The 17443-nt window shown below is 38.8% G+C and overlaps 1 protein-coding gene across 2 annotated transcripts in view; it reads right to left on the bottom strand.

Annotated features, from left to right (window-relative positions):
* TTC8 (tetratricopeptide repeat domain 8) overlaps window positions 1-14230 on the bottom strand; it is a 40974-nt gene extending 26744 nt beyond the window's left edge. Inside the window, exons 1-3 of one of the 2 annotated variants that reach the window (XM_061997900.1) lie at window positions 14024-14230; window positions 6979-7008; window positions 2581-2701 (exon numbers count right to left, since the gene is read on the bottom strand). In XM_061997900.1, the coding sequence (XP_061853884.1) occupies window positions 2581-2701; window positions 6979-7008; window positions 14024-14131 (259 nt within the window). In that variant the 5' untranslated portion in view covers window positions 14132-14230. Of the gene's footprint in view, window positions 1-2580; window positions 2702-6978; window positions 7009-13677; window positions 13958-14023 lie in introns of those variants that run through there. The other variant, XM_061997901.1, reaches the window with a different exon arrangement.
* Between the last annotated feature and the right edge of the window lie 3213 nt (window positions 14231-17443).

Genomic DNA, 17443 nt, shown 5'->3' with positions numbered 1-17443 from the left:
ATGGGCAACTCTGACGAGACATCAAGGGGACACAACAGTGCATATGGCCATTAACAGCAACAGAATTTAAGGGTGTTATTTCAGCAGTTAGTGATGACTCCTTAAACTCCCTAGCTAGTGAAATAGCTCCCTAGCTAGTGAAATAGCTGTGATTATCCCTAATGCCAATGAGCTTCTGAAAAACATGTTGTAGGTAACACTTTTAAATAATATAACAACCTTAGCTGATAAAATTGATGGTGTTAAAACATCCAAAAGTAAGATACTGACAATTTTCTGTAAAATATGCTATATGACTTTTTATTAATAAAAAAGACTGATGGAAAATGAACAGAGAAAACACATATTTCATTATATATGTGTGAAGAAGAATCACAGAAAAGTATTTGTTTCCAGTGGAGCCTATATAATTTGTTAATTATTTCCACAAGAAATAATGGAAGACTGAGAGCAAAATCATTATTAAGACAGTTTAATCTGGAAACTAAGATAAGGACAGATGCAAAGCTGATATGGATGTGTAACTGATGCAAAAGGATTTGAACTGCTTAGTAAGCAAAATACAGACAATATCAGCTGTAAAGCAGGAGGTATGACAACACATTTTCAAGTTTGTAAGCCATAATTATAGTGCAGGAGGATATCCTGGAAGATTTGTCACAGTAAAAGACCTTGAGTCAAGATCAATTGTAGCTAACTAATCCTAACAGGAAAAGAGGAGGATTCTTGCTTCTTTTTGGAAAGGTAGTGAAAGGAGCTGGATGAGGGAGAGGTGACCATGCAGACCCCAAAGTCAGTGAGGGAAGAGAGAAAGTGTGCAAGATGGCAGCTGTCCTGCAACCTGTGTAGAAGAGTGGTGAAGCTGAGATTTGTTGGCAGTTTGTAGAAGACCCCATGGCAGCGGTAGTGACTGTACCCAGAGGAGGCCAAGAATTTGTAGGACTCCCACATTGGAGGAGTTTGTAAGAAGAAGCTGCAACCCATGGGAAGGACTCATGCCAGAGAGGTTCATTAGGGACAGTATCCTGTGGGAGGAACCCTGGGTTGGAATTGAGGAAGATGTGAGAAGTTCTCCTCCTCTGAGAAGAAAGAAGTGACAGAGCTCATCTGTGAGGGACTGACCACATCCCCCATTCCCTGCCTCCCTGCGCCATTGAGGGGGAAAGAGGCAGAACTATCAGCAGCAGGGAGCTGAGCCCAGGAAGAAGGGAGGGGTGGGGAAAGATCTTTAAGTGCTGGTTGTATTTTTCTCATCATCCTGCTCTATTTTTTTTCCTGTTCTGTTCTGTTTCTAGTTGGCAGTAGATTAAACTCTTCTTACTTTCTTTCCTAAGTCGAGTAGCCATTCAGTCTATTTCACTATAAAAAAAGCTATAAAATTAAATAATTTACTGAAGACTGCAAGGGGTCTTCTCTAGAAAGTTCTTACAGTTTCTGAAATCTATACACTAGCTCAGGCAAATCTGGTGGATTTGAAGCACAAATAGCAAAGTTTTAATGATTTTTTTATCATAATGATTTTCTTTTGCTTTGAAAATTGTGACACTGAAAGTCACCTTTTTTCAGTTTAAATATAGTATGAGCATATTTTCCCAGAATGCCTTCTTTCTCAATAATATTCATCAACTTATTTTTCTTAGCAGATGGTCTCCACCACAGGAGGCATAAATAGAAGTCGAAATTATATTATTATGCTGTTTTAAGAAAGATATGTGTAATCAGATTATCACAATGTAGCAACACAACCTGAGTACTGCTTGAATGTTTATTTGTGATCAAGTATCCAATGACAATTTTTAAGAATGCAGTCAGACAGATATGCAATTGTCTACCCAGTTGAGAAAAGCTTTTAATGCTTCAGTTATTAATTCTGGCCTACATCCAGTTCTTCCCTTTAATTTCTTGACATGGTAGGTTGTTGAGAGTCACATCTAATAAGATGCATAAAAATTTCCCAAGTGGACTGTACTAAAGAAACAGAGAAAAATAGAAATAATACTGAAAAGTAGAGGAAGACTATTAATTACTGCCCACTTAGAAGGGAACTAAGAAAGCTGAAGAGAGCTGCATACAAGAAACAATGACAGGGATGAAGAACTGCCCTGGGAAGGGAAGAAAAAGTAGAGAAAAACATAGAAAATGTTTGTGGGAAATGATACAAAAAGATAATGTCAGATTTGGCCAGACTGTTGCCTACAGTACAGGCATATGGTTAAGATTCACAGTACATCAAGGGCATATACTTTTCTCTAGTTTCCCACAGTGCCTAAAGAAGTCAGAAAGGAGTGAAAGAAATCAATGCCCTGATGGAAAAGAGATAGTGAGTACAGAGCTGTAGAGGAAAAGCTGAAAAAACACTACTTGTCTGAACTCCCATCTGACAGGTCTAAGCGCTACATCAGGATTATGTGGTGTATCTCAACATTGTCATGCCATCATAAACCAACCTAAAACTTGTCTTGTAACAATAGCTTAAAGTCATATAATGTCACCTCAGTATGCACTAATTTATGCTAAATGGCAATCCTGACCAAAAGAGCTCTTTTTGCTTCAATGTATTTAAGTCAAAGTCATTCTTACGTGCGACTTGAGCAATGGCATTTTCATCTAACACCATCTCTGCGATTCCTTCTTCATCTATATCAATTTCATCCACATATACCATTTCTGTCAAAGCTCGTGTTTTCAGGTTCCAGGCAGCCTGAACATGGATAAAGTAAAAAGTAAACAAGACACCAAGTGAGTAATCAAATCAGCAATGTTCATAGATTCACAGAATGGTAGGGGTTGGAAGAGACTTTTAGAGATCAATTTTAATAGGTTTGAATAAGGTAATTACTTAAAGAGTGGAGTATATCCATCAGTTGACTGACGGAGGTGGAAAGAGTATCAAGATTTAGACAACTCTTTGCAGTGTAACAGATATGGTTACTGGAGGACAGAATTTCATGAGTCATGAAAAGTTATGACTAATTTAAGTCACAAGCAACTCTCTGAGCTCTTGTGCTTTAGAAGAAATAGCTACCAGTGCCATTCAAAACCTTCTGCTGACAGACACCTTATTTAAACTTGGTTGGGACAGGAAGGTAAGTAACCCACTGTAATGTAAAGTAATGCCCTTCTTGGGCATCTATAGAGAAAGAAGGAAAATTTTTATCCATCAGTTAAGACACAGTAAATTACTATCCCCATGGACCAGTTTTTAGGAAGATAATCTAAAACTTCTTTGTTCAAAGCATCAGCTGTAAAATAATGTGCAAATGTACAGATTAAGCATCTCAGATTGTGAGATTATTGGAGTCATTGTTAGTGAACTGTACAGACAAATTACTACATTTCAAGTCTTGGAAGATTACATGTATGGAAAAGCAAGCATAATTCTAGCCTATGTGACAGGCTTTGTATTGACTGTAGCAACATCAAACCAATGGAGTAAAGAAAAAACAATGGCAGTCATACAGAAGTACTAACCACCTAGATAACTTAATACGCATGTAATGTACTCATAGAGCTGGCATGATAAAGGGAGATACAAAATCAATCCCTGATCTTCCTTCAGATATCATAAATTTTCAAGAGTAAAAATCACTGCAAAAACAATTAGATTTGTTTCTTTCCTGACATGAGTACAGCAGTGTGGTGGAATAGTATGTTTAATATTTGCCAAGGAGGAATTTTAAAATAGAAGCAGACTACTTTAATGGAACTAAAGGTCAAACACATGGAAACATTTGTTCTTTAAGTAGGAGACAGGAAAAGATCTGCACCTCGGGCTTATTTAATAATTTCAGTAATCATTTAATTGGACATTTCTCATTCATCATATCTCAGATCAACCCTTCTTCTACACTTCCCTCATATTCCTATGCAACTTTAGAACTATCTATCAAAAAGAAAGTATATCTAAAAATGTTGAAGGACTTAACTCTCCTTTTAAAAAATGCATTCTTCCAAGCAAAAGGAGGGACTTAGTCAGTCAATTAGTCAACCACAATTAGAAACCTTTGTTCAAGTATGAGGAGAAAGGAGTAAGGTAGGATGATTTGAAATTAGGCCAGACAGACATAATCCAGATCTGCTTTATTATCTTTTAGTTTCTTCTTATGTATTAGGGTGAAAAATTTTAATTAGCATTGACATAGTTACATGTTCAACATCCTTAACTGTTTTTCGTTATTCTATAGAAGCTTAGTTTGTTGAATTTGTAACACCTTGGCAGTACTCTGCTTTTTTCAAAGTATATGTCTGAAGTCAAGATAACCGTGTCTATATTAAGAATAATCGGAAATTGGAACTCCCACTATAGCCAAACACAGCCTAATTTCCTAGTAAAGATAAGAAAAGCTGCCCATAGTCATGATCTTTTCCTGGGAATTGAAAATAGAATCATAGAATGGTAGGGGTTGGAAGGGACCTTTAGAGATCATCTAGTCCAACCCCTCTATAGAAGCAGGTTCACCTAGATCAGGTCGCATAGGAAGGTGGGTCCAGGTGGGTCTTGAAGACCTCCAAGGAAGGAGACTCCACAACCCCTCTGGGCAGCCTGTGCCACTGCTCCATCACCCTTACAGTGAAATAGTTTTTTCTTATATTTAACAGACTAAACAGCCCCAGTTCCCACAGTCTTTCCTCATATGAAAGATGTTCCATTCCCCTGATCATCTTGGTGGCCCTGTGCTGGACTCTCTCCAGCACTTCCCTGTCCCTCTTGAGCTGAGGAGCCCAGAACTGGACACAGGACTCCAGATGAGGCCTCACCACGGCAGAGTAAAGGGGTGGGAGAACCTCCCTTGACCTGCTGGCCACACTCTTCTTGATGCATCCCAGGATGCCATTGGCCTTCTTGGCCACGAGGGCACATTGCTGGCTCATGTTTAGCTTATTATCAATAGTAACTGCTTATTTAACTTATTATCAATAGCAAAAATAGCATCTTCTTTAGAGTAATGGATAAAACTAGGGTCAGTTTTTAACATAGCTATATCAATATCATAGCCGATAACAAACATGAGACAATGTTTTTAAAAGCAGCACATCTCTTTGTCATTATTGCACAAATATCTGTCAAAAAATTGATTCCCTAGGGTGCTCTTCCAGTCTTAAGCTCTCAGTAGTCTGAGGCTTCACAGACAACAAAAAATTAAAATATTGCACATTATTCCTTAATTAAACATCAATCCGTAGATTACAGCCTCTAGCAATATTTGCTACAGACCTTTTGATTGAAATGGCAAGACAGATGTAAAATTCACGCAGGGTTCATTGATTTTCTTAACAGCTCAGTAATTTCAACTTTTGTTGGCTTTCTAAAAGAATATGCACCAGTAGTCCTGATATTTCTCTTGTATGAAGCCTATTTTCTGTGTGTCAGATTTTAGTTCTTCTGAAAAGTGTTAACAAATTTGTTCAAAAGAAAATACACAGTTTTAGTAATTTATTATTATGCTCAGTAAAAATACGTAAGGGTTTAATCTGAAACTAATGCAGAAGAACTTCAGCTAAAAATCTTCAATTAAAATCAGCAAGAGAGTACAAAACTGTAAAAACCACACTGCCAACAGTGACAAGAATCACTGATAATCACAAAAAGACCTCAAAATAAAGGCACATATTTCTGAGTAACCACCTAACAATGCTATTTACACCTCTTCTCAGCAAAAGTATGGCCACTCAAACTGTTGCCTCAGAATCCATTTACATTACCTGCTTTCTTTTTGTGTGATCTATAATTTTGTTTTGTGACAAGCAATACGTCTAGCAATTTTGGAGAAGGCTTGCATTTTTATGAAATGGGCACTTAAATAGTAGGAACAAGAAAGAGACAGCCCATTTCAGGCAACCCACATATACACAACATAATAACAGATTTAGCTCAACTCATAATCAGAAAATAACAATAACTAACAGTAATTAAAGAGGGAAGCAATATCTTAAGTACTGTAAGTACAGAAATGTGATACAGTATTTCTTAAGAACGCTAAACTACAGAAAGAAAAGTGACAAGGTATTTTTCACTCAGTTCCTGCGAACCGATTTGTCACTGAATCGAGTGAAAATATGTCCTTCTTATTCCCGAAAAGTCCAAAAACCAAATCTAAAAAAGATAAACTTAAAATCTAAAGATAAATGTACATTCCAAACATGGTAATGCACATTTCTAAGAGCTTTCCTGTTCCAAGAAAATTTTCCATAGTCATAAATTCTGTTTCACACACAATGAAAACCCCAGAGAATGTATCAACTACCTTGTGAAGTATAATCTTTGAAGTCAAGATACCTGGCAGTATTTCATAGAAATCATTTTGTATGCAAACAATTTGCATTAATTGGAATGTAATTGGACACTTGTAAAAGATATGATTGCACTGTCTTTACAGATGCAATTTCACATTATAGTTAATCTCTTCTGATTGTGGGCTGGAGCACAAAGACATCTGCACGTTACCATCCTTTACATTGCAGTAATCTAGTGTTTTTTTAGTGTTAATGTGGACAGAGTGAAAACTAATCAGTCTTCCATCACTTATGCAAAGCACCATCCTGCAGCTTCAAGACTACCAAACTACCCAAGGTAGGCAGTGAGAACGAGCTGTAGGAGCAAAAAGGGCGTGGGTAACAGCGCACCATTACACTGCATTAAACAAAACATGAAAGTGAGCCCTCAGAGTAAAAACATTGTTCTGTCTGTGAAATACGAATCTCATCAGCAGATGAAGGTCATTCAGTTAAAGATAGATTCAACTTTGCTTTTAGAAGGCACTAAGCTACTGAACTGCTAAATAAACCTACAGGAGAGAAATAAACATCATATATAAAAGCTGCCTATTTAAAATATCCCTTATCAAACATATTAACTGAGCAACAATGGAAAACAATTTTATGATATTATGGATTTACAACAAATTAACATTATTCAATGTATCAGAAATACTCACTAATGATTGTATCTAATAGTTGTAGTTATACAAAGAATTTTACCTGAAACACGGTGTATTCAGCATCAGGGTCCTGAAAAGAGATGAAACAGATATTGAGAGATGGAAAATGAAACAATAAAAAGAATAACACAAAACGAATTACACTCAGTGACCACTTCATTTTGTACAAACATTTCTCCCTGACACACATATCCACATTTCCATTTTGTTAAAATATCTCAACTTAAACCCATTATGGAGCTAAACAATGTTTTACACAATGAAAGCAGATTTGCAATAAGCACATTTTTCAGATAGCTTTTGCTTTTTTTCTCCTGATGGACTGATTAGATGGGAAAAATCTTAGATTAACATTACGGAACAATTAACCTGAAAAACGGTATATAAGAAAAAGACCAGACAAAATAAACTTCTAAGATGTAAGCAAATCTCTCAAAAGTTAGACAGATTAATAGGCCATGGGCTTTAGAATGCCTATGTAATAAAATCCAACTTTGTGTACCTTTGTTAGCTGATGACGGTGGTCACATTGTGTCATGGTTTTGCGAGGAGCCACTTTTGCTTGGTAACAGGGGGAGGGGGCTGCAGTGCAGTGCCAGTAAAGAGTTGGAGGACTTTCCCCCAGCTCTGGGGTTCAGACCCACCTCCAGCCCAGCTAGGCCAATCTGGCACCTCTGCCAGCACTGTTTAAGGACAGGAATTTGAAGTGCGTGGGAGGAGATGGAAGGGGAGGGCAAGGTGGAGGCAACCATGGGGACCCCTCAGTCAGGAAAAGACAGAAGGAGCGATGCTGGACCAGAGGCATGACATCCTTGCAGCCCGTGACAAAAAGCAGAGACCCTGTGCCAGACGGGGTGAGAGCTGGAGACTCCAGGTCAGAGGGAGAGAGCAGTTTAGACCCCAACCTGGAGAAGATGAACTGGGGTTGCAGCAGCCTGTCAGAGCAGCCCATGCAGGGCTGCCCAGTGTGTGGGAGACCCTGAGCTGCAGCAAGGGAGGGCTGGCAAGGAGCATTTCTCCTCAGGAATGTGATAAACAGCAAGAGACATCAGGAAAGGACTAACTGCACCCCCTATTCCCTGCTCCTGGCACTGCTTATGGGGGAACGAGGTAATGATACTGGGCTTAGGGCTCTGAGCCTAGGAAGAGAGAAGGGGTGGGGGAAAGGTGATCTTAAAGAGCTGGTTACACTTCCATCTGCCCTACTCTGCATTAATTTTCTGTTGGATATTTCTATTTGTTATGTTTCAGTTGGAGGCAGATTAAATTTTCATTTTCTTCCCCAAGCTGAGTAGCCTGGTCTGTTTTGTCTGGGGCCACAAGTGGAAATTAAGCCCTTCCTGTCCTTCAGGAGTTCCAAAGTCTGTGGTACTTAAATCTAATCATGGTCTTTTATCCCTGGATGGGCCTAAATTGTGACACATTGGTATCACTGAACTATACAAAGGAAATTTCTGCCTATATTTCTTTTTTTTTTGTACTTAGATGATAGAAAGGACTTATTCCTGTGTGACCTGATCTAGGTTGACCTGCTTCTGCAGGAGGGTTGGACTAGATGATCTGTAAAGGTCCCTTCCAACCCCTACCATTCTATGATTCTATTATACTATTTATTGTATTCAGGACAGTAACAGTGTAAGTGGAATAAATGCTAAACTAATAGCTTATTGCATGATCCAATAAACAAAAGGAAAACTGCCAGGTGAAGTTTACTACAAGCCAAAGAGCAGAAATTTGCAAGTGCTTGAAAACTTCAGGTAGAACTGAGCAAATACAAGAGGAAATGTAGGTTTAACGTAATTTATTGTGTAATTATCACGTTTATACAATAATTCAACTATCCTTCAGGACTTCTGCTGCTCACTTCCAGGGACTGGGAAGGAATTTTCCTCTTGAACATATTACTCAGCTTTAGGGAGAAAGACAAGGAAGGTGGGAGATAGATGTTACTTTCCCTACATCACTGTTAACCTTTTGTAGAGTCAAATAATTTCTGCTTCTAGGGGCAGTAGAATATTTCGTACAAATCTGGCCCTCTGTAGACCTATCACAATTAAATCAGCTGTATTAGATTGAATATAGAACCTTAGAATAATTCAAACCAGAAAGTGACTTCAGGAGGTCTTTAGTCAAAGCCAAGTCAGATACAAGGTTAGCTGAGGTTGCTCAGAGTTTTGTCCAGTTGAGTCTTGAAAGCTGCCATGGATGGAGACTACACAATGCTCCTGTGCAATCTGTTCCACTGCCTGACTATCCTTACAGAGAAATGTCTTTCCTAGTACTAAGCCAAAGCCTCCTTCATTTCAATTTATGTTTGCTGCCTCTGACTCCACGCACCACTGTTGAGTGGCCTAGCTCCATCTTCTTGATAACCTTCATGTATGTACTAGAAGGCTGCTATTAGGTCACACCTCCAAGCTGAAGCACTGCCCAGCATATTGTTAGCTTCCTTTGCAGCCAGGACACACTGCAGGCTCATATTTAACCAAAAGAATTGCAAGGTCAAGTTTGCTCTTTTTGTCTGTAGTATGAAACATGGTCTATTTCTTTCAATTTGAGCCTTTTTACTCAGTAAATTCCATGACAGAAGAGGGAAGATGAGTGATGCTCTCAACCTTCCTTACTGTACTGGAACTTCTGTGGCCTTCTAAGGATCATATTTGGAATCACAAACATGTTTGCCAGTATCATACCATATGTGCTACAGTAACTAGTGAGGACAAGATTAGGAATATTATGTCAACACTAACTCAAAAATGCCTTTATGCCACACATGTGTATCTCAGTTTAGGCATTGTTGATTAGTTTAAAAAATAACTTAAAAATGAAACAAATTTGCCTATGTAGGACCATGCATAGCACTAAAAATTTTAGAAATGACATCCCTCAACACTGGAAAAAGCAGAGTTGACCAATAATACTGAAAACACTGCTCTCTCAAAATGGTAGGTGATACTATTCAATGCTCACACCTCTTAACATATTGTTTCAGTTTTTGACAAGAAGTAACTTAAGAATTTAAACAATCTTTAAGCAGGTAAGAACTCTCCCATTAAATTCAAGTCTGGAACAAAAAAAAGTAACATCATAATATAATACATTTTAACATGTCTGGATTCAGCAGTAGCTACTCAAGCAAGTAATCCACTGGAACTAGATTCCAAATAAAGATTTCTTTGAGAGGATTAAAAAATAGCGTTGCCCTTAAAGCTAGTATCTCAAAACAAAAGGTCAAATTTATTCTTCATTTACACATACAAAGCTCCTTTGAAATTAATAAGATTGTAAAAGCAATGAAGGAAGGGTTTAACCCAGATCTCTAAATCCACACTGAGGGCATTTTAAAATTAAAGTTAATGTTTAAAGTCAGGTTTTTTTTGAAGACCAAAAATATTTAGAAGAATTAAATCTTTTTTTGCTCATAGCCTAGAAGAAGGAATGAAGCAAGATGACGTACCTTATATTCTAATAATGCTTCATTTTACAGTTAATTTCAAGTAAGTATGATATAATATATGCAGGATATAAAAAATAGTATGTTCTGAAAATGCTCTTCAAATAATTAAGAGCAGAAACACAAAAAACGTTACCCAGGAACAATGACTTCACTGTATGTATCACTAATTTTTATGAATAAGCTTAATAATGACAGTCTCTTGAACCAATAACTGATTTCAGTTGAAGATGCTATTTCAAAATAAATTCCATGTATATAATAAATATATCCATGACAACCTTATTACGACCTTACAAAAAACAGTATGCAAGAAAGAACAGCTGAAAGTTCACCATGGCAGAAGAAAGGACAAATGAACAAAAGCAAATCCTCATAGTAGATCATTAATCAAGTTAAAGGCAGGACATCCACTGTATGTCTCTTAATTACATTAGGCAATTTTTTTTTGTTAAACTACAGCAGGCCTCATGCATCAGTGCTGGTTATTGCCTGGAATCTGACATATGGAACACAAAGATGAGTAATCAGATTAGGTAACTAATCAGGATGATCAACAGAGACAGCCCTGGACTGTATTTCCTCTAGGTCATGCTATTACTATAAACATAGAAGACAACGCCTGTTTGCCTACAATAGGAAATAATTAAACTGAACATTAGTGTTTTATCTGTTTGTATGCCCAAATGCTAGAAAATACTTTTATTTACCCTGACGTAAGATTGACAGCACAGAAGTAAATTCTATCAATAAAATTTATGTTCCTTAATCTTCAATCAAGAAGCATACAGGGCATTTTACAGAAAAAATATTTCAGTCTTCAACAAAATTTAATGCAGCAGCAGCTAATGATTATTCTATCAAAACATTCAGAACATTTTATCAATTAAGAACTCTTCATGCCTAGTTGGCTAAAAGATCAACATCACACTTTAAACACCTCCTAGGGCTTACTACATCTGGTAACAGAGTTCAAAGAAAGTTCTGCATGAATTAAGATGGCTTTTACATGCATGCATATTCTGCTATTGATTGGATTATCAGTAAACTTATTTTTATGACTTGCAAATGATCTTTTACCACGGTCTTGAAGGAGAACTTCTTAAACATCATTACACTTGTGATGAAAACATATGCTGAATATAAAGCTGTATGTACACAGAGTGGTAATCTAAGATATATATCAAGATGCACTGGTCAATAAAATTTAGAACTGCAACTGGCAAAAATGCCTACTTCTAAGGCTATGGTAGAATTCAGCTGCCCACAGTTTTGTGACAGTGCCGCGGATGCAATAGAGCAGATGCACTGTTAGCCTTTGAGAGACCAGCTGCCAGTCTGGGAAAAATAGACAGGCTTTCAGACAAGCAAGGCTGTCTCTTTCAGGCATGAAAACACTCAGATTATGCACTGGTAGTCTCTTCCTTTACTTACTTCATGTTACATTACATTACATGTCTTAGAAGGGAGAAGACTAGTTGCCTGGCTGTGAAAATGTCCCGACCTGTAACAGTCACAGTTTAAGTCTACCATTCCTGAGCATCTCTTGAAAGGATCCCATCTCCTCTGGCTTGGTTCATATAATATCCTAATGTATGCTGTTCAAAAAAGTGAATCTCTGAACAGTTACTGAGGCTACTGTTCTTAAAAGATCCATCTTTCCTGGCTGCAAAGGTTGGAAGTCACATGCTTAGCAGAATATGGGACAAAAGGATGGAAACAGATGGCACAGGCATTACAGCAGTTCAATATTCCCTTGTGTTGCACAGCAGCTCACTTAATCCAAACTTTCTGTTAGTGTTGTGATTTGTCTGCTTTCCTGGTGCCCAAAATGACATATCTTGGGCCTGATTTGCAGAAGTGTTCCCGTTAAGTGTATGACCATTAAATGTTTTAGAACTGATGTGTGTTTTTTAAGCATAATAAACCTGTCTTATGTGATTGTTTGTTCCAACTTTGTCTAGTATTGGCACAAACTCTCATAATGCTGATATGCAAGGTTCTGGTTCTTTAAGAAAAATGTTTAGCTTTATATTTAGAATAGAATGCTTAGAAGAAGGAAAACCAAATGGTGTCTACATTTTCTCATTGTTCTTTTGTTGTTTTCCTCCTAAACCTTTTCCCAGTCTTGTACTCTTCCTATTCCTTATGCCACTTCTATGAGTTGCAGATGTCGTCATCAAGTTCTCCTGTTTCACCAGGAAGAGTCTAGCAAAAGTTTGGATTTGCTAGGTGTAACAAGGTAATTCTTGAGATTCAGCACATAGTAAAAATGTTGTTGTCTTTATATTTCCATCTTGAGATCACATATTAGAAAATATTTTACTAACTAAAAAAATTATAAATTAATAGCAACAGAAACACTGTGATCTTTATGATTCTTACTGTTATCATCTGTACCATCTCATGAGTTCCCTTCACAAATCAAATGCTGTACTTCCATATGCAAAGTTTACATGTGTCAAGACTCAATAACATAAATACAATTAAACTACACTGTTCTTAAGACTAATTTTTAAGGACTTGCATAGAACTAATATTCAATGCCGTTTAGTGTTCAGGACCAATTTTTTTGGAATGCCATCACTGCTAAACACTTTTCTGCTCATGGCTTCTTGCTGGTGCCTTACAATATATAACATAAACATTAGCGAATTTAAATATTTATCTTAAAACAGTTTAAACAATTACTGAACCTTACACTTACCGTCACGTTAAGGTGCACCTTTCTCTAAAGACTTTTCCTTTGTGAACTGCCTTCAAAATTCTTAAAACATGCAGTTATAAGATGCTTTGACTGACTTAATTTACTGTAAAGTATTTATGGAGAAGGTAAAGTCCATTTAATTATTTTTTTCAAAATATAGCTGTAAAAATGTTTACATGCATACAAATATTAACCCAGAAACAATATTCTCAAATCTTTCCTTCTTCGTGAAAGGTAAGAAAAAACACAGGCACTGAACAACACATGTTCAACATTTCCAGAAACTTTGCAGCTGGACAAAGTGTAAAGAGTGAGGAATGGAAATGCCTTCCGTCCCATGACAATGCTCTTGTGTAAGCTGAGCTAAAATGAGTGTCTCAACCTTAAGAGGTTTGGTCCATACAGTCAATGTGATACCTGAATGTCTGTGTAAAATCGACAGTAACATCCTTAAAGCACACCTGATGTTTAGTCTCGGTTTTTCTCCGTCTAACTCCGCAAAACCTTGAGTAAGTTAAAATTATTGCTGTGAGGAGTCCTTGGACCCCCACAGCTTCCCTCCTTGCAGCACAACGTACCTGCTCCATAACTGCCTGTGGCGGAGTGGGAGGGAGCTGCTGGGGCGTGGCGAGAAGGGGCCGGCAGCCCCTCACTCACCGCCTGCGGGCTGAGAAGACGCTTAAGGAGCTCGGTGGGAATGCATAGCCTCACCACCCTCCTCCTCGCTGGGCACGGCACGGCCCAGCGCTCGTCGTCCCGCTAGCGGAGCCGGGTCTCTCCGCCGGCTGCAACAGGTAGAGAGAGCGCCCTGCAGCGCCCGTCCCAGCGGGAGGGCGGCCGGACCGCTGAGGGTGCGGGGACGCGGCCCGCTGCCGACCGACACCCCCGCCTCCCGGCCTCGCCGCCCGGCCCGGCCCCCGCTACCTGCTCGCCCGGCGGCCTCTCCAGCAGCTGCGAGCAGAGTTCCGAGCACTGCCGGAACTTCCTCCGCCTGAAGTAGCTCCAGGCCTGGAAGAGCGGCTCCAGCCCCATGCTGCCGGCAGGACCACCGCAGCCACTCCCAGCCCGCTGCCGCCAGAAGGTGGGCGGCCAAAGTGCTGCCGCGGAAACGGTAGGCCCCGCCTCGGCCGGGCCAGGCCTGCGCGCCGCGCCGGGAGGCCGGAGGAGGCGGGCGGGCCGCCGCTGTGGGCGGCCTCCACCGGGTCCCACGACCCGGCCCAGCCTTGTACGGTGCGCTTCTAGGCTGGGGGCTAGTGAGCCGGGGCGGGCGCTGCAAGAGCCTGTTGATGGGCTGATAGATTCATGACTGACAGCAGAATTTGATCTAGAATACTGAGAAAAGTAGATTTCAAATAGCCCCACTGTTTTTAACAGTGTTCTATTATTTGCTGTTTAATTATCAAGAGCCATTTCAAATTAGAATGTGTGTTTAAAATGAATCTAGTCCTTTAATTCTTATTTCGGTATAATGCCCTTTACAGCCATGAGAGTCATGGTTGAGACAAGTGCAAAGTGGTGTGAACAGCACCTTCAGTCTTTCAGGCTGCCTTAGTTCTTTTGTTCATTAGGTCATGCAGAGAAATGGTAACACTGAGATATTTAGAGGTGAAAAAAGCTGGAATACAACCGCTCTTACAGAAACAGAAGTGCCAGTTGCAGGACTATGGCTTATTCTAATACAGGAACAAGTGGCTTGCAATGAAGTAGCAGCTATAGACAGGTGGGTTTTGGCTGTCCCATGGAAAGTGCACAGGGAAACAGTGATCTGAGCTAAGTCTTTTCTTGGACCTGTGCCCTTCCCAGTTAAGATGAGTGGAAGGGAAATAATACAGTAGTTTCTGTTAATTCTCTGTTTTTAAGCCATTGTGGGAATCAGTGTGTGCTGCATTCCCACAAAACATGTAGGAGACTTGCACAAGAAGACTCACTGTATACCTCAGCTTGGTTGGTATTTCTTGTTGCTCTGTGAGACCATCTGCTGTGATGCTTCAATGCAGTTGTACTACTGTGGCTGATTAACTATTGAGCCATAAGATATCCCATTTTGTTTACAAACTTTTAAATAGCAAATCATTCAGCATATGTTTTGTTGTCAGGCTTAGCACAATGAGCAGGATATGTTGGCCAGAGAGATTGTGAACACTGGTCAAAAACTACAGAGTTACTAAAAATACTAACTTGAAGTTTCTCCACTTCTGTATACATTTATGAGATGGTCTGTTTTAAATACTTGCTGTTATGTTTGATAATTCAGCATGTCTTGACTACTACTTTAAAAAAAAGAGAATGTAATGTGAGTGGCACTTTAACTTTGCAAAGACACATTTTGAGGTTAGTATATTAGTTCCAAAGTTGTTAGATTAAAATGCCAAACTGTCGTTAGTTGATTTACTGGAGACACATAATGCCAGAATATTTTATATTTGCTGGTTTTAAAAGGTGGTTTTCTTTTGTGAACAGCTCACCACATCAGTAAAACACACCATTTAACCATTAAACAGAGGAAACCACTTGCTCCTAAATTTTGATTCCAATTATTAAAAACCTCATAATTCAGGTGGTACATATATTTTTCTTTGTGAACACCTGTTTTAAGCCTTAATATCTTAATGTCTTCTTCCAGACTACAAAGTAAATTAAATCTCTAAGGATTATGAGAATGCTTGATTATAACACTCTTTTTAATGATTTCTGTTTTGAGATGGTGAATCAAAATGTGGGCAGACACACTGTGTTAAGGTTTCCAAGTACTCTGCGAACCTGAGATCTAGGTATTCAGGTGAGCAAGTAGTGGGTTAGTCATAGATATTATCTGCTTGTAGCTCATCTGATGGTGTTTGGCCTGACAAGGAATTAGTGTTTTTTAGCGAAAAGAATGTCTCTTCAAGGTGACTTGATTTTCCAGCAGAAAGCAGTGGAGACCTAGAATGAAGCATGAAGCTGAATGCTTTATATGGGGATGAATCTGGAGTTCCTCTGATGAATGCTGATGACTGTTCAGAAGAGAAAATTGAGATGAGGCTATGTGGCTAGAAACCAATGGGAATAAATGATGAGTTATGTTTGCTGCAAGTATTTAGTCCCTGGCCATGGGAGGGCACCACTGAAAGTAAGAAAAAATGGTAAGCATTTCAAATAGTTCTCTTGGGAGGGGAAGTGGAAAAATAATGCTTTCATATAAAAAAATTGTTACATATTTAGTCAGTAATACACATCTTACTGGACTTCAGCCATAGTTTAATAGCACTAAGTTTCTATCTACAAGAAAGGTCACAGTCTTCCAAAGCTAGCCTCTTGAATACTGCCATGTGGCTTCTCAGCAAAAGAAGGGAAAGGTGGTGCTGAAGAAATTCTGATTTATTACACTATTGGCATCCTAAAAGGATTTTTTACACTTAGTGATCAAGCTGAAGTAATGTTGTCCTAAGGTGGCAATTAGATCAAGATGGATCTTCAGGTGTTTTGCAATGAGAAGATTTTACAGTGAGAATGATAGGGAAATTATTTTTCCTTCTTTTCAAACTAATGTGCAAGTTTTTTTTGCTGTCTGTTTGGTTGCAGATATGAGGAAGTTTTTTTCAGTTTTGACGTTATGCTGTGCGTCTAATTCAAATGTATGAAGCCAAAAAGAATTGTCCTGGCAAGCCTAATTAATCCACCCATGGCAATGTGAACATTCAGAACTAAAATTATGAAGCAAAAAAAAAGTACCTTAGATCAAAATTGAAAGGAAGATGAATCTATATAATTTGTCAGCAATATTTATATGAGGAAGAACTTTTTACTACCTTGCACTTGGAGCTACATAGAGAAAACAAGCAAAAGTTCTTCCTTTTGTGAAGATGAACAGGGAAAGATATGTGCACCTAAGCTATCAGTTGTGGTATGTGTATGTCTCTGCTCATGTGCTGCCTCTCTATGTGCACTGTTCAGAGGATGAATATAGACGAGAGAATATCGATATCCTCCCTGAAATTGTAGACAACAGCTGTTCTCTAAACTGCAGCACTGTTTTATTCTCAGAAACAGTTAAGTATGTCCCGATCCTGGAGGAACATTGCAAACAGGAGTAAATCCAATACTGGCAGATTTTTGTATGAGCAAAGCACTTAAGCATAAAATTACATGTGATCCAACCTGTCTTACCTTTCAAGTAAGGATAATTCCCTGGTGCAAACCCTATTTGTATGTGTGGTGTCCAGTCTTACTTCCATTAGCTGGCATAAAAATGCATTCTGACTGTTATAGCCTGCTGCTGCTACTAGGTGAGGCCAAATCCCTGAGTGTGCTGCTGGCGTGCTTTCTTGACATATTTATATTCTGACCTATCTAGTATCAGCTCAG

This window comes from Colius striatus, chromosome 6 (assembly GCF_028858725.1).
Source record: "Colius striatus isolate bColStr4 chromosome 6, bColStr4.1.hap1, whole genome shotgun sequence".
NCBI lineage: Eukaryota > Metazoa > Chordata > Aves > Coliiformes > Coliidae > Colius > Colius striatus.
The sequence above is the reverse complement of the archived record's forward strand: the minus strand, read 5'-3'. Positions and strand labels throughout refer to the sequence as shown.